Below are 12,254 nucleotides of genomic sequence, written 5' to 3' on the forward strand. Positions count from 1 at the left end.
CCGATAGTGTAGATGTGTGGGCTTGAGCACCAAGTGCTTCCATCTGATCCACTCCTGTTAGGCCAGGTGGGACTGTGGGAAGTCCCTGTCCCGTTGGCCTGTGCCTCAGCAGCCTGCCACCGTCCCGCTGCGCTGCGACACGGTGTCACGGGCTGGTGGCCCAGGGGACATAAGCCTGGACACTTGGCTTCCATGCTTCCGGACACAAACCTGATGGCTGCTTTCTGGGGTGTTGTGGTGGGTTGACCGTGGCTGGACGCCAGGTGCCCACCAAAGCCGCTCTGTCGCTCCCCTCCTCGGCTGGGCACGGGAGGGAAAATATAACGAAAGGCTCGTGGGTCGAGGTAAGGGCAGGGAGAGATCCCTCAGCAATTACCGTCACAGGCAAAACAGACTCGACTTGGGGAAATTAGCTTAATTTATTACCAATCAAATCAGAGTAGGGTAATGAGAAATAAAAACTAAATCTTAAAGTACCTTCCCCCCACCCCTCCCTTCTTCCCAGGCTCAACTTCACTCCCGATTTTCTCTCCCTCCTCCCTGCCAGCGGCGCAGGGGGACGGGGAATGGGGGTTGGGGTCAGTCCATCCCACGCTGTCTCTGCCGCTCCTTCCTCCCCAGGGGAGGGCTCCTCACACTCTGCCCCTGCTCCAGCGTGGGGTCCCTCCCATGGCAGACCGTCCTCCACGAACAACTTCAACGTGAGCCCTTCCCAGGGCTGCAGTCCTTCACGAACTGCTCCCACGTGGGTCCCCCGCGGGGTCACCAGCCCTGCCAGCAAACCTGCTCCAGCCTGGGCTCCTCTCTCCACGGGGCCACAGGTCCTGCCAGGGGCCTGCTCCAGCGCAGGCTTCCCACGGGGCACAGCCTCCTTCGGGCATCCCCCTGCTCCGGCGTGGGGTCCTCACCGGGCTGCAGGTGGATCTCTGCTCCACTGTGGACCTCCATGGGCTGCAGGTGGATCTCTGCTCCACTGTGGACCTCCATGGGCTGCAGGGCACAGCCTGCCTCACCACGGTCTGCACCACAGCTGCAGGGGAATCTCTGCTCCGGCGCCTGGAGCACCTCCTTGGCATCTTCAGTGTTGTTCCTCACATATTCTCACTCCTCTCTTTGGCTGCAGTTGTGCAGGGTTTTTTTTTCCCCTTCTTAAATACGTTATCCCAGAGGCGCTACCACTGTCGCTGATGGGCTCGGCCTTGGCCAGCGGAGGGTCCGTCTTGGAGCCGGCTGGTGTGGGCCCTATTGGGCATGGGGGAAGCTTCTAGCAGCTTCTCACAGAAGCCACCCCTGTAGCCCCCCTGCTACCAAAACCTTGCCATGCAAACCCAATACAGCCATCTTGGTGAGAGGTTTTCCCCTCAAAAGCCTGGAAAATAATCCTGCAGCGCGGGAGCTAGCGAGACGTCCCAAGGTAGAGCTGGGCAGCAGGGAACCACGCCATATCTTCACGTGCAGCCCTCAGCTTGAGGCATCTCCTGCCTCCTCTTCACAGAAGACTTTCCTGTTGAAAGAGTCCTTTTGTGCAAGAAGTTACTGCTAGGAGCAGGGCTGAGATGACGACTGAGGTGTTTCGCGAAGCGGCACAGCGTGGGGCCCCAGGGCACGGGGCCAGCCAACTGCATCATCATTCTTGTTAATGGCTTGAACCCATTGCCCTCAAACGAGGAAGAGCTGGCGCTTAACTAGTGCCACTTAACGGCTCTGAGATTAATGGAGGCAGCGCACGATGCTCCGACGCAACCTAAACTGCCTTCTTGAAAATCCACCCGTTTCCCAAGGGCTTCAGAAGAAACAAGGGCAGTGTTGAATAACTCTGATCAAGGTGTTTTTAAAACCATCAGCTGAATTACTCAGTTGTCCTTTAGCTTCAAGAGGGTTGTTCTTCAGCTTTAGATTTCCCTAATCCTTTTAACCAAGTTGTTCTGGGCCACGGGTGGGGTGGCTTTGCTATTCTACTGCCAAAATCTGTAGATCGTACCCCAGCACCTCTGCTAGCGAACGCAGAGGATGTTTTTTAGGCAAGATATTGATAAAGGTGATAGTTTACTGCAGGTCAGATATCCCGACCCTCCCGGGCAGAGATCACGAAGAGGGGAGCGGACGCATGTGCCCTGGACTTGGGTTTTTCCTTGGCTTCAGGTTCACGCTGAAGCTGAGTGAATTTGGGTCCCTTCAGGATGTTTTTAGTTGAGGACGGTGCTCTGCTGCGATGTCGCAGGGGCTTTGCCACTGCTTAGAAGCAAATTTGCTCAGGTGTTCCGCAGTTTGGGGTTCTTTGTGCATTTCAAGCTCTTCCCAGCTTCAGCTGGAACGAGGGGCACAGGGACATCTCAGGTCCGGGTTTCAGGTGTCTTTTCCATACCTTAAATTAATTTAATGCTTCTTTAGGATGTAGGCTGGGGGTTCGTCTGGAGCTGTCGTGCTTAAGCCCTTCGGTAACTCTTGTAATGTGCATTCAAGAAATAAATTACCGCTATTTTAAACAAATCTGCCAAAGCAGCAGTGGGTAAAATTGCTGGAGTGCTGTGTGGGCAGGAAGGGGTTACCAGCTGCACCGGGGCGCTCCCTGCACAGGAGATGCAGCCGATTCCTGGAGAGCCATTTGCAAGCACCGCAGTTTCCAGGAACTGGCTGGAGGGATGAGATTAGAGGAAAGAGGGGCTGCTTTTCTTGATGGAGAGCCGTGTCCTATCTGTCCTTCTGTCCCTACCCAGCAGCTGCGCTGACAATGATGCCGTGATGCTGAATTCCTCCTCCCTCCCCTTGATGACTAATGTCTGCATCTGTGAGTAATTAGATAAGGTGAGGGGGAAGGCTGCTGCGCTGGACCTGTCCTGAAAAATCACGATCCTGCGTGAAAGGCAGCCTCGGTCGGCGGGGCTGGGCTCACCTCGGGCGCGCAGACGCTGCGGGGTGTCATTAAGAGAGGAAGGAGAGGGAAGAGGCTGTTGGAGAATCGAGACGTTTGGAGCCGTCCTTTTCAACGAGGAGATTGGATTGCGGCTGCGGAGCCCACTTGTCTATCTGAAGTGGAGCTGAGCTCATTTCTGGAGCGATCGGACAGAGTTTGTCGGGTTTTAGAGCCCTTCAGTTCCTGGTAACGGTGCCTGCAGCTGGGCCGCCTCCTCTCGAGAACCTGACTTTGGGTTTTGTTATACCTGGGGTACCCTGAACTCTCGACTCTCGTTTCGCCGTCGTTCCCGTGTCGCTTTCTCTCTCCCTGGCAGCTCACAGCCTTTCTCAGGACAAAGGACGGGGTGCGTGATTCAGGGTGGATAGAACAGCTATGTTCCTGCGTTTCCCCCCTTAAAAACACCGTAATCAGTCCAGATGCTAACGAGTAAACACCCCCGCTCCAGCACAGCCCAGCACCGACTGTTCGGAGGGGCCAAGCTCCTTTTGGCACCATCCCTCCATGGAAATTACTTTCCTGCCCGGCCCTGGCTTCTCCAACTCGTTTGTCATCGCACCGAATTAAACCTTTTTGTCGTTCTTCTCGCAGGTGTTGGCACAAGGAACTACTACAGGAAGATCGGCTACGAGCTGGAAGGGCCTTACATGGTGAAAAGGCTGGACTGATGCCCCAGGAGGTCCTCACCCCCACCAGCTGCTGGGAGGAGAGGAGACACGACTCATCCTGGAAAGAAAGCTCAAGGTGACAGACGTAAGCTAAAAACCAAAGCCTGCCAACTGCGAAGGACTTGCTTATGGCAGAGCCCACGGCAGCAAATAGGGCATCTCCTCTGGGGAGAGCAGTGCTGAGGTCTGCCCATTGCCCCGGGAGAGGCCGGGGACGGTTCACGTGTCTCGTTCCCCGCGTAAGCCCGCCGTACCTCCAGGACGGGCTCTGATGCATTGCAATAGAGGGCCGAAGCGTAGGTCAACTGAAATCTCTGGATTTGGGGACCCTACTGAACAGCCTAGTGGGAAAAATGTCTGTTATTTCTGTGATGCTGTCAGCGGGCTTTTAATGTTTCAGCGTTGAAATTGTGTGGGTTATTCTGCAACATGTATTAATTCTTTCTCTGTGCCTATTTATTTACGTTGGCCTCGGCTGCTTTCTGTCCATCCCAAGCCATGCCGTTTGATCCTTTTACAGTAGGAGACCATGAGGATTGGAAGCCGTTACCTTCCTAGCGGTAGGAATTGAGATTAAAACTTAAATCTCTACAGCAACACACGACCACGGGGTAACTGAGGTTAGAAGGGACCGCTGAGGTCTCTAGTCCCACCCTGCTCAAAGCAGGTCCAGTTCGATCAGGATGGCGACGCTGGAATAGCTCCAAGGGCGGAGATATTCAGTGGATGTGGATGGAGAGTCCACAGCGTCTAGGTCCCCGTTCCAATGTTTTACCACCCATATGTCAAAAACGTTTTTCCTGGTGTCTGGTTGGAGTTCACAGTGTTTCAGCTTGCGCCTGTTGCCTCTTGCCTGTCTTGCGCCTCTGGGAACAGTCTGCTCTGGTCTCCAGGCTTCTGCTTGTGCATCGCATACTCCAACGCCGTAACCATCCTCATGGCCCCTGCTCCAGCTTGTTAGTCTGTAGTTCCAGCATCAGATCTGCCACTTCTCCGGCCCACAACCCAGTGATTTGGGCACGAGGACGCCGTGTGGCAGCAGTGTCGGAGGCCTTGGCAAGGTCCCGGCATTCAACATCCACGGCCCGCCCTTATCCCCACTGCCGTCACCTCCTCGCAGCGGGCGGTCGCGTTGCTCAGGCACGATCTGCCCGTGGCGGATCCCTCCTGGCTCTTCCCAACTGTTCTCTTTCCCTCTCCGTCCCACGGCTGGAAAGAGCTTTGGGAAGGGCTTGGTCCCTGTCTCTCCCAGGGCTGACTGCCCTGTAGCTCCTCAGATCCTCCTGCTCCTCCTCGGAGATGGGTGTGATGGTTGCCTTTTCCAGGCATTGGGAATTCTATTTGGAATGACAGAATTAAAGCTTTGTTTTTGCAAACGGAGCGAGATGGGAGGTGAGAGCGAGCTGTGACCCCAGGTGAAGAGCTCAGCACCCTTCGGTGGGGACGACGCGGGGCAGGCGGGTGACCTTTGACGTCAGATTCGGGGTTTTCAGAAGCGGCGTGCCTGGCGCTGCCCGCTTGGCCTAACAAAGTCAGAAGGGAGCGGCCAGAGCTGTGACCTCCTCCGCTTCTTTTTTATAGTATTTCAATCAAAAACAGCGTTGAAATCCAGAGTAGCGGCTTGTAGAGAAGTTGACATTTCGGGTGTTGCTCTAATAAATGGCTCTGTCAGGAACGTTCTGGAAACTTCACCAGTAATGAGCGCTCGGACACACGTGATTAACTCGGAGGAGGAGCGGCTCCGGGAGGAAAGCTCTCGCGGCGGCGGCGCGCAGTAAATGCGATTCCGCCACTGTGATCTATTGCTGCTCCCGAACGGCGACTGGCGGGGTCAGCGGCCAGAACCGCGCTGACGTCTGCTGACGCACGAGCGGCGAAGGCAGCGGCTGCCCGGGCAGCGCGGAAAAAGCGCGTCCTTGCTGGAGAACCGCAATACCTGGCAATAAAGTTTGTTTATTATTGAAGGTAAATGCTGGTGTCCTGTGTTTTAAGGGCTGGGGAGCGAAAAAACCGCAGACCGGCTTGTTGGTACCTAAACCCCGAGCGTGTTTGAGCCTCCTGCCCGGTTTGATTTAAAGAAGGGAGATGGAGACTGTTGCTTCTTGATTTGTTGACCTTTTTTTTCATCCTCCAAGACACTGGTAAATGGGGCACGTTAAGCTTCTGACACCGTAAAAGCAGAGGAGATGGAAAGGGGTGCATTGAGAGGGGATGCAATTTCTGTGCGGAATCCATAAAATTTTCCGCAAAATTTGTTGTTCTGGTACCGCTGACATAATTATGAATCACTCTGACGCCTTCAGCTCTGACAGCCCAGTTTTTTCCAGGTACCGGCCAGAAAAGCTCACCTCTTCCGTGCGTCTGAAAGCGTGGCCCTCCGGCAAATCTAGGAAATATCGGATACGTTTATTTTTTTTTGAAGGCCAATGCGTTTTGAGTTTACTAGCAGCTTTATCAAGAAATAAAGTAATTATTTTTAGCTTCCCATTTGTGTGTTCTTTCTGGGGTGATTTCATGCTGCACTAGCTCAGCGTCTGCAAAACTCTCCGGGCTTGTCTGCACAGGCTCGGCTTGGTTTTGAAGTGTGATGTATTGATTTGTCCGTTTGATAGAAACGCAGCCAAATGAATAGCTGGTTTGTTCTTCTCTCCGAGCCGTTGCTTCTGCCGGGGACGGGGAGTTCCTCCGACGCGTGTTGCTGGCGTAGGTCCTGGCTGCTGCACCGCTGGGCGTTGGGATGGGGTCGGAGGGGCTCCGGCGGTGGCTCTGCAGCCGGGTCCCCTGCCCCGGGGTGGCCCAGGAGCCGCCACGCTTTGAGGAACGGTCCCAGAGCTGCGGCTTCTCCCCCTTTGTCCATCTGCCCGAGCTTCAAAATATATTGGTGCGTGGCTTTAGCGTGGCTCACGGGGTCTGCGCTCGCCTGGACGTAAGTTGGGGCAAGACGGCTCCTGCGGCGCGCTCTGCTGCCTGTGGCGTGGCGGCCGGCAGGGAAGAGCAGAAACCACGCTGCCCTCTAAAGCTGTTCTGAAGGGTTTCTCACGTTTGAAGTACGCTGGGCACAAACAGTAACAAAGCCAGGAAGGCTGGTAGGATCTCGGGCATCTTTAGCTGCAAAAAAAAAAAAAAAAAAAGAGGTGGCACAAAGGAAACATGAGACCCTACCGGGAGAACAGGGGCTCTGCAGGTCCCTCCCGTGGTGACGCTGGAAGCTTTGTGGCCACCTCTCGAGCGAGACTTCATTCACACGGGGTGACAGCGTGGGACCAGGTAGCCAAATAACAAATTGGGGAGCCCAGAGGGATCCTGATGGGGCTAGAGACACACAGCAAGTTCCCTACTGCTTTTGTTTGTGCTTCCCCCCCACACACACTTAAAAGCTCACGCTCCTGGCTGCAGACGAGCAGAGGGCTTTGCCCTGGGCGTGCAGGGAGGAGGAAGCATTGCTGAGCACCTGAAACTTTATTATAAGAGAAATTGTCAGCTGCGGTTTAGTTTGGCTGAGGTGTGTTGGCGTTTTCCTGGCCAGGCTGCTCGTTCGCAGGGTCCTGGTAGCCACTCGGCCAAGCCAAGGGATTTTTCCAGTTGGCTATGACCTGGTTTTTGCCGTACTTTGAATTTTGGGTCATTGTCATAGGGTCGCTTTTTTTCCCTCCGTGAGACCAGCATCCATTTCAGTACAGGTACATCATTCTTACAGAGCTATCGTGTAGGAAATCAGCTAATAGCATCCTGTAATTAATTGTGAAAGGGAGAGCGGCTCTGAACTCCAGGAGCAGTCGTGCTTCGCTGCAGCCCACAAAATGCGTCTGTCTTGTGCAGCCGTGAGTCGTCCTGCAGTCTGAGGGCGGCTAAACGCAGCCAGCGTTGCCTTCAGTGGCCAAGCCCGGCACCTTTGACAGGGGACACGAGGATACTGAAGCCTCCTAGATGGAAAATGAAACAAAACAAAAAAAACCCAAACACCAAAAAAAACCCCCCATGCCCAAGGTGATTTGTGTGGACAAGCTGCAGCTCCTCCTTCTTCTCCCTTCATGATGGGAATGAGGGTGGGCAAGCAGATCAAGGGCTTATGCAACTGTTCAAAAGATGAACAAAGTCAAGAAAATGCAATTTGCCTGTAAAACCCAACAGACCCAGGGCTGAGGTCGAGCCCACGCCTGTGGAAATGAAACCTGGGGCTGGGGAGGCCCCAAATTTCCCTGCTCCGGGTTGAAATGGTGCTAAGGGAGGATTGGGGCCTCGGCTGCGGGTGCTGCGTCCTCGCCGCTCGGTAACCCCTCGCAGCCCCCGTCAGGCACAGGGGGTTTGAGGCCGATGCTTTCAAGCAGGAGAGCAGCAGCTAGGGTTGTGCTCCCCTGCCTGCGCCCAGCTCCTTCCCAGCCGATGAGGAAAATAAGCGAGCAGCCATAAAGAAAGCAAGTCATTAATGGGAGCTGCTCTCTCCGTTCCTGGGCAAACAGTGGCGACCAGCTTAAAATACTTGGAAGAAGAAGAAAAAGGTGAGTCATGCTCCTTTCTGCATTAATTTGAGCCTGTTGTGTTTCTCCTGCTCTAACATTTTGGGATGCTGTCGCTCTCTGCCTGCAGTCGGACGTGGCGAGGCCGTGGCACACGGGTGCCAGGCGGCGGGAGCTCAGGTGCGGCTCGGGCGGTAATAACCTGCTCGGGGCAGGAGCACCGGGGCTCGTGCCGCGATTTCATTGCTGTAGTGTTGTGCTTTCTGACGTGAAAAGCAGCTCTGCCAGCTTCAATATTTCTCTTGCTTCTATTTATATGCCTTTTCCTCATTGCTTTAAAATTATCTTCTACCCCTGCCTTGGTAGCGCTGGAGCAATTAGTAAAGTGCCTGCTAAGGGCACCTCTCTCACTGGAAGCACAAGGGCTGCAGAGCAGGTTTTTAGACTGGAAGCATAGAACCACAGAATCGTTTAGGTTGGAAAAGACCTTGAAGATCATCAATTCCAACCGTTAACCCAGCACTGCCAAGCCCACCACTAAACCATGTCCCTCAGCACCACATCTCCCCGGCTTTTAAATCCCCCCAAGGATGGGGACTCAGCCCCTGCCCCGGGCAGCCTGGGCCAGGGCCTGACAGCCCTTTGGGGGAAGGAGTTTTCCCTAATATCCAACCCAACCCTGCCCTGGCGCAGCTTGAGGCCGTTCCCTCTCGTCCCAGCGCTTGTTCCTGGGGAGAAGAGACCGACCCCCCCGGCTCCAGCCTCCTTTCAGGCAGTTGCAGAGAGCGATGAGGGCTCCCCTCAGCCTCCTCTTCTCCAGGCTGAGCACCCCCAGCTCCCCCAGCCGCCGCTCGTGTGACCTGTTGACTTGTTCTTGTTTGCTTCCCTACGGCTGCGGGAAGAAGCCCATCTTTGCCCAGGGGAGCTGCGGGCAGAAGAGCCCTGCTGCGGATGTGGGGCTGCCCCGATCTGCGGCTGCTTGGACCTGGGGGAGCTGCTGTTACCTCCTGCTTCCCGGCGGAGTGCGGCATCAGCCCTGCGGCTGGCAGCTGCAGGAGGGATCAAAGCTGCTGCCCTGGGTCATGCAGGCACCCAGGTGGGGCCACCCAGCTCAGGTTCCACCTGTAAAGAAAGCAAAGCCCAGATAAAGAGCACCCTGCGCCTGTTGCGATCTCTAAATCAGCAGCATGGAGACAGGCAGGGATGTGAGGAAACAGCCTCAAGCTGCGCCAGGGCAGGTTTGGGTTGGGTATTAGGGAAAACTCCTTCCCCCAAAGGGCTGTCAGGCCCTGGCCCAGGCTGCCCAGGGCAGGGGCTGAGTCCCCATCCCTGGGGGGATTTAAAAGCTGGGGAGATGTGGTGCTGAGGGACATGGTTTAGTGGTGGGCTTGGCAGTGCTGGGTTAACGGTTGGACTCGATGGTCTTAAGGGTCTTTTCCAACCTAAATGATTCTATGCCTACATTTTTCAGACACGTCTCAGCCCTTCTGTCCTCTCTGGTGCTCAGCCTGAGCTTGGAGGACCCGATGGGCATCACCCGACTGTACAGCTCTGCAGCAAAACCACCCAGATCCGCCGCAGCACCTGCACAGCCCCTGTCCCGCATCCCCAACAAAAACGCACCCGCGCATGCCTCCAGCCGGTTCCCGCCCCGGCCGCAGCTGCCTGGCAGTCATCCCGGTGCAAGACCTGTCCTCGCTGCCTGTAGCCTTGCGGGCAGAAGCAGCTCCTGCCCCTTGAAGCCAGGTGAGTAAACGTGCAGCCCAGGTCAGGCAGACTGAACTAGGTGAAGGCAGTGATTCAACAGCCTCTTCAGGCTCTTCAGGAGCCACGGGATCTGATGCGCTGATGGCATTTGGCAGAGCGCGGTGCTGAACGGCTCCGGCCAGTAGCTCCTCCAAGGTAGAAGAGCTGGCTCCAGGAGAAGGATGCCTGACTGCAGCCGGCCAGCGGCAGGAAGCTGGACATTTCAGAGCAGCTGGGAGATACCTCAAAAACTGGAGGTGTTCAAGCCTCAGATGGCCAAGGTGAAGCATCACCATTACAGGAACTGAGCCGTAAGACGAGAGGACACCGAGGTAAAGGTGGTAAGGTAGAGCGTGAGCGGCTCGGCTGCTCTGCTGTCATTAACGTTAAGGGCAATTTTAACATCCAGTCGGCCCTTCAATATCTGAAAGAGATGAATTTAGCAGAATAGATGTTGCTCAGTTTGGAGAAAATAAAATCCAGATTCTAGTTTGGCGCATCCAGCTGCAAACTCTAAGCCACGGTTAGCTCCATTGCTTACCGGGACCCCAGCAGCTCCATTCATTATGAAAAAGTGAGCTGGAGAAAAAAAAACCGAAGAGAACTATAGGCAAAAAACCCCCCCCAAGTAACCCAGAAACACCTCACGACACAGGGCAGCCCCTCCAGTGAGGCCGGGTGCTCCCAGCGGCGCAGGGCGGCGGGGGTCTGATCTGCTCGCCAGGATCGATCCCCTTCTGCCAGCTCGGATTTCGGTTTTCTTCTTCGCCCGCATCCTTCGCGCGGGGGCTGCCTCCTGCCTTCAGCGCAATAAGCAGTCACGCCAGGGGCTCGGAGAAGCTGCGGCAATTCTGTAAGAAAAGGAGAAAATTAAATCAAGAGAAGCAGGAGCCAGAAAGGAGCTTGATTTTAAAAAAATACAGCAGTCACGATCCGGCTGTGCTCATCAGCTTTGTTTAACAAGAATAAGGAGTCGGTGGTTTGGAAAAACAAAGTCGAGGTAAAACGGCACCGCTCAGACCTCGGGTAAACAGCAGCACAAAATCCTTGGGCTCATCTCGAGTCCTTTTCCGAATGGGAAAGAAGTGGTTTGGCATCGATTTATCGACACGGCTGCCTGCTTTCCCTTTTGTCCCTTCCCCGGCTGGCGCAGGGGCGCAGATGGCTCTGCGGGATTTCATGGCCAAAGTCCCCTTCCGAAGGCCACCAGCCCCTGCGCTGGCTCACAGAGCCGCTTTGGCGCTTTTAAACTCTTGCGGCAACACACTTGGCTTTACATTTCTTTTTCCCTTCCTCTTCCAGTTTGTTTGTAATTGTGGGAAAAAGCCAAATGTGGTGGCTTTAGCCTCAATCTTTTGTGTAAGTAAAAGGCTGAGACTACTTAGTCACAGACAGCTAAATTCATTCAGCACCCGTCTTCGGCAGAAGTTAGTGCTGGTTTAAGGGAAAAGGTTAAAAAAAAACCCAAAAAACTCAAGTCAACGTGTACAAATTCCTCTGCAGATGCCTGCTTTTGTTGATGCTTCCCCCCAGAACCTATGCAGATCTAGTTTTTGTCCAAATCCAGCTGATCTCATGATGAAAATTAAATATAAGCTTTGTTCTGTCCACGTCTACCAGCAGTAAGTACCCACTGGTGGGTCTTGGGCACTAGATCTAGGTCCAAGCCTTGCATGTGTGCCATCTAAGCCTCACATATATGTATTTTCATCCCTGTGAGGACTGGATGCATCCCACAAACCTTTCGGATCGCTTCCCGGGACGCCAGTGGTGAAACGCCAGCTCAGCGCACCGCTCCTGGACACGCATCCTCCTGCAGGAGCATCCTTAGGAGACCCTTCCCTCTCCCTCGCCGCTGGGATTGCAAACCCCGGCATCGCTGCATGTAGCAGAGCAGTTCTGGAAACGTATTTCCCATTGGTATGGTTTCTGTAAGTCAGTCTTGATGCCTCTGTTTTGCTTGGGGGCCAACAATCCCAGAAGGTTTGCTGGGATTTGGGGAGCCAGCGGTAGCAGGGTGATGACAGCAGGGTCCTGATCCCGGCGCAGAGTGGGTGGGTGTCCGTGGCACTCGCTGCGGGGCTGGGACCCACATCACGGCTCAGCGCAGCTTGCAAGACATCCACGAAGCCGCTTTAAAAACCACTTTCTCAAAAACTTAAACCCCAAACTTTCTGGGGAAGCTGCAAGAGGGCAAGTGTTGATGGCTTTGGGGTTTTACATCCCTGTGTGTGCATCAGGGACGGTGGCTTCCAACTCCCGCCTTGCCCGGCGTCCTGGGAAACCCGGCCGCTTCGCGCTCCAGGCTATTCTGCAAACAGCCCTTTGGACAGGGAGCAAGCAGGAGGCTGTGCCGAGCAGGAGCACTGCGAGGAGGTGTGAATAATGCCAGTAGACTGCACGTTGTTTCCATTTAAAAACAATTTAATCTAAATTCTCTGATCCTGCAGCTCTTTGAGAATAAAGGAA

At 54.8% G+C, this 12,254-nt stretch overlaps 1 protein-coding gene across 9 annotated transcripts in view; it reads left to right on the forward strand.

The window, feature by feature from the left end:
* Positions 1 to 5,546, forward strand: part of ELP3 (elongator acetyltransferase complex subunit 3) — a 98,891-nt gene extending 93,345 nt beyond the window's left edge. For 7 of the 9 annotated variants that reach the window (XR_015708164.1, XR_015708168.1, XR_015708165.1 and 4 more), the window contains one exon: positions 3,506 to 5,546. Coding sequence is in view for 1 of the 9 variants with exons in the window: in XM_087774388.1 (XP_087630514.1) it covers positions 3,506 to 3,582 (77 nt within the window). In the remaining 8 variants the exon portion in view is untranslated. Of the gene's footprint in view, positions 1 to 2,717; positions 3,261 to 3,505 lie in introns of all 9 variants that reach the window. The other 2 variants (XR_015708167.1, XR_015708162.1) reach the window with 1 other exon arrangement.
* The last annotated feature ends 6,708 nt before the right edge of the window (positions 5,547 to 12,254 follow it).

The sequence above is a fragment of the Nipponia nippon genome, unplaced genomic scaffold, assembly GCF_047370975.1.
Source record: "Nipponia nippon isolate SJK-2023a ecotype South Korea unplaced genomic scaffold, ASM4737097v1 scaffold_4, whole genome shotgun sequence".
NCBI lineage: Eukaryota > Metazoa > Chordata > Aves > Pelecaniformes > Threskiornithidae > Nipponia > Nipponia nippon.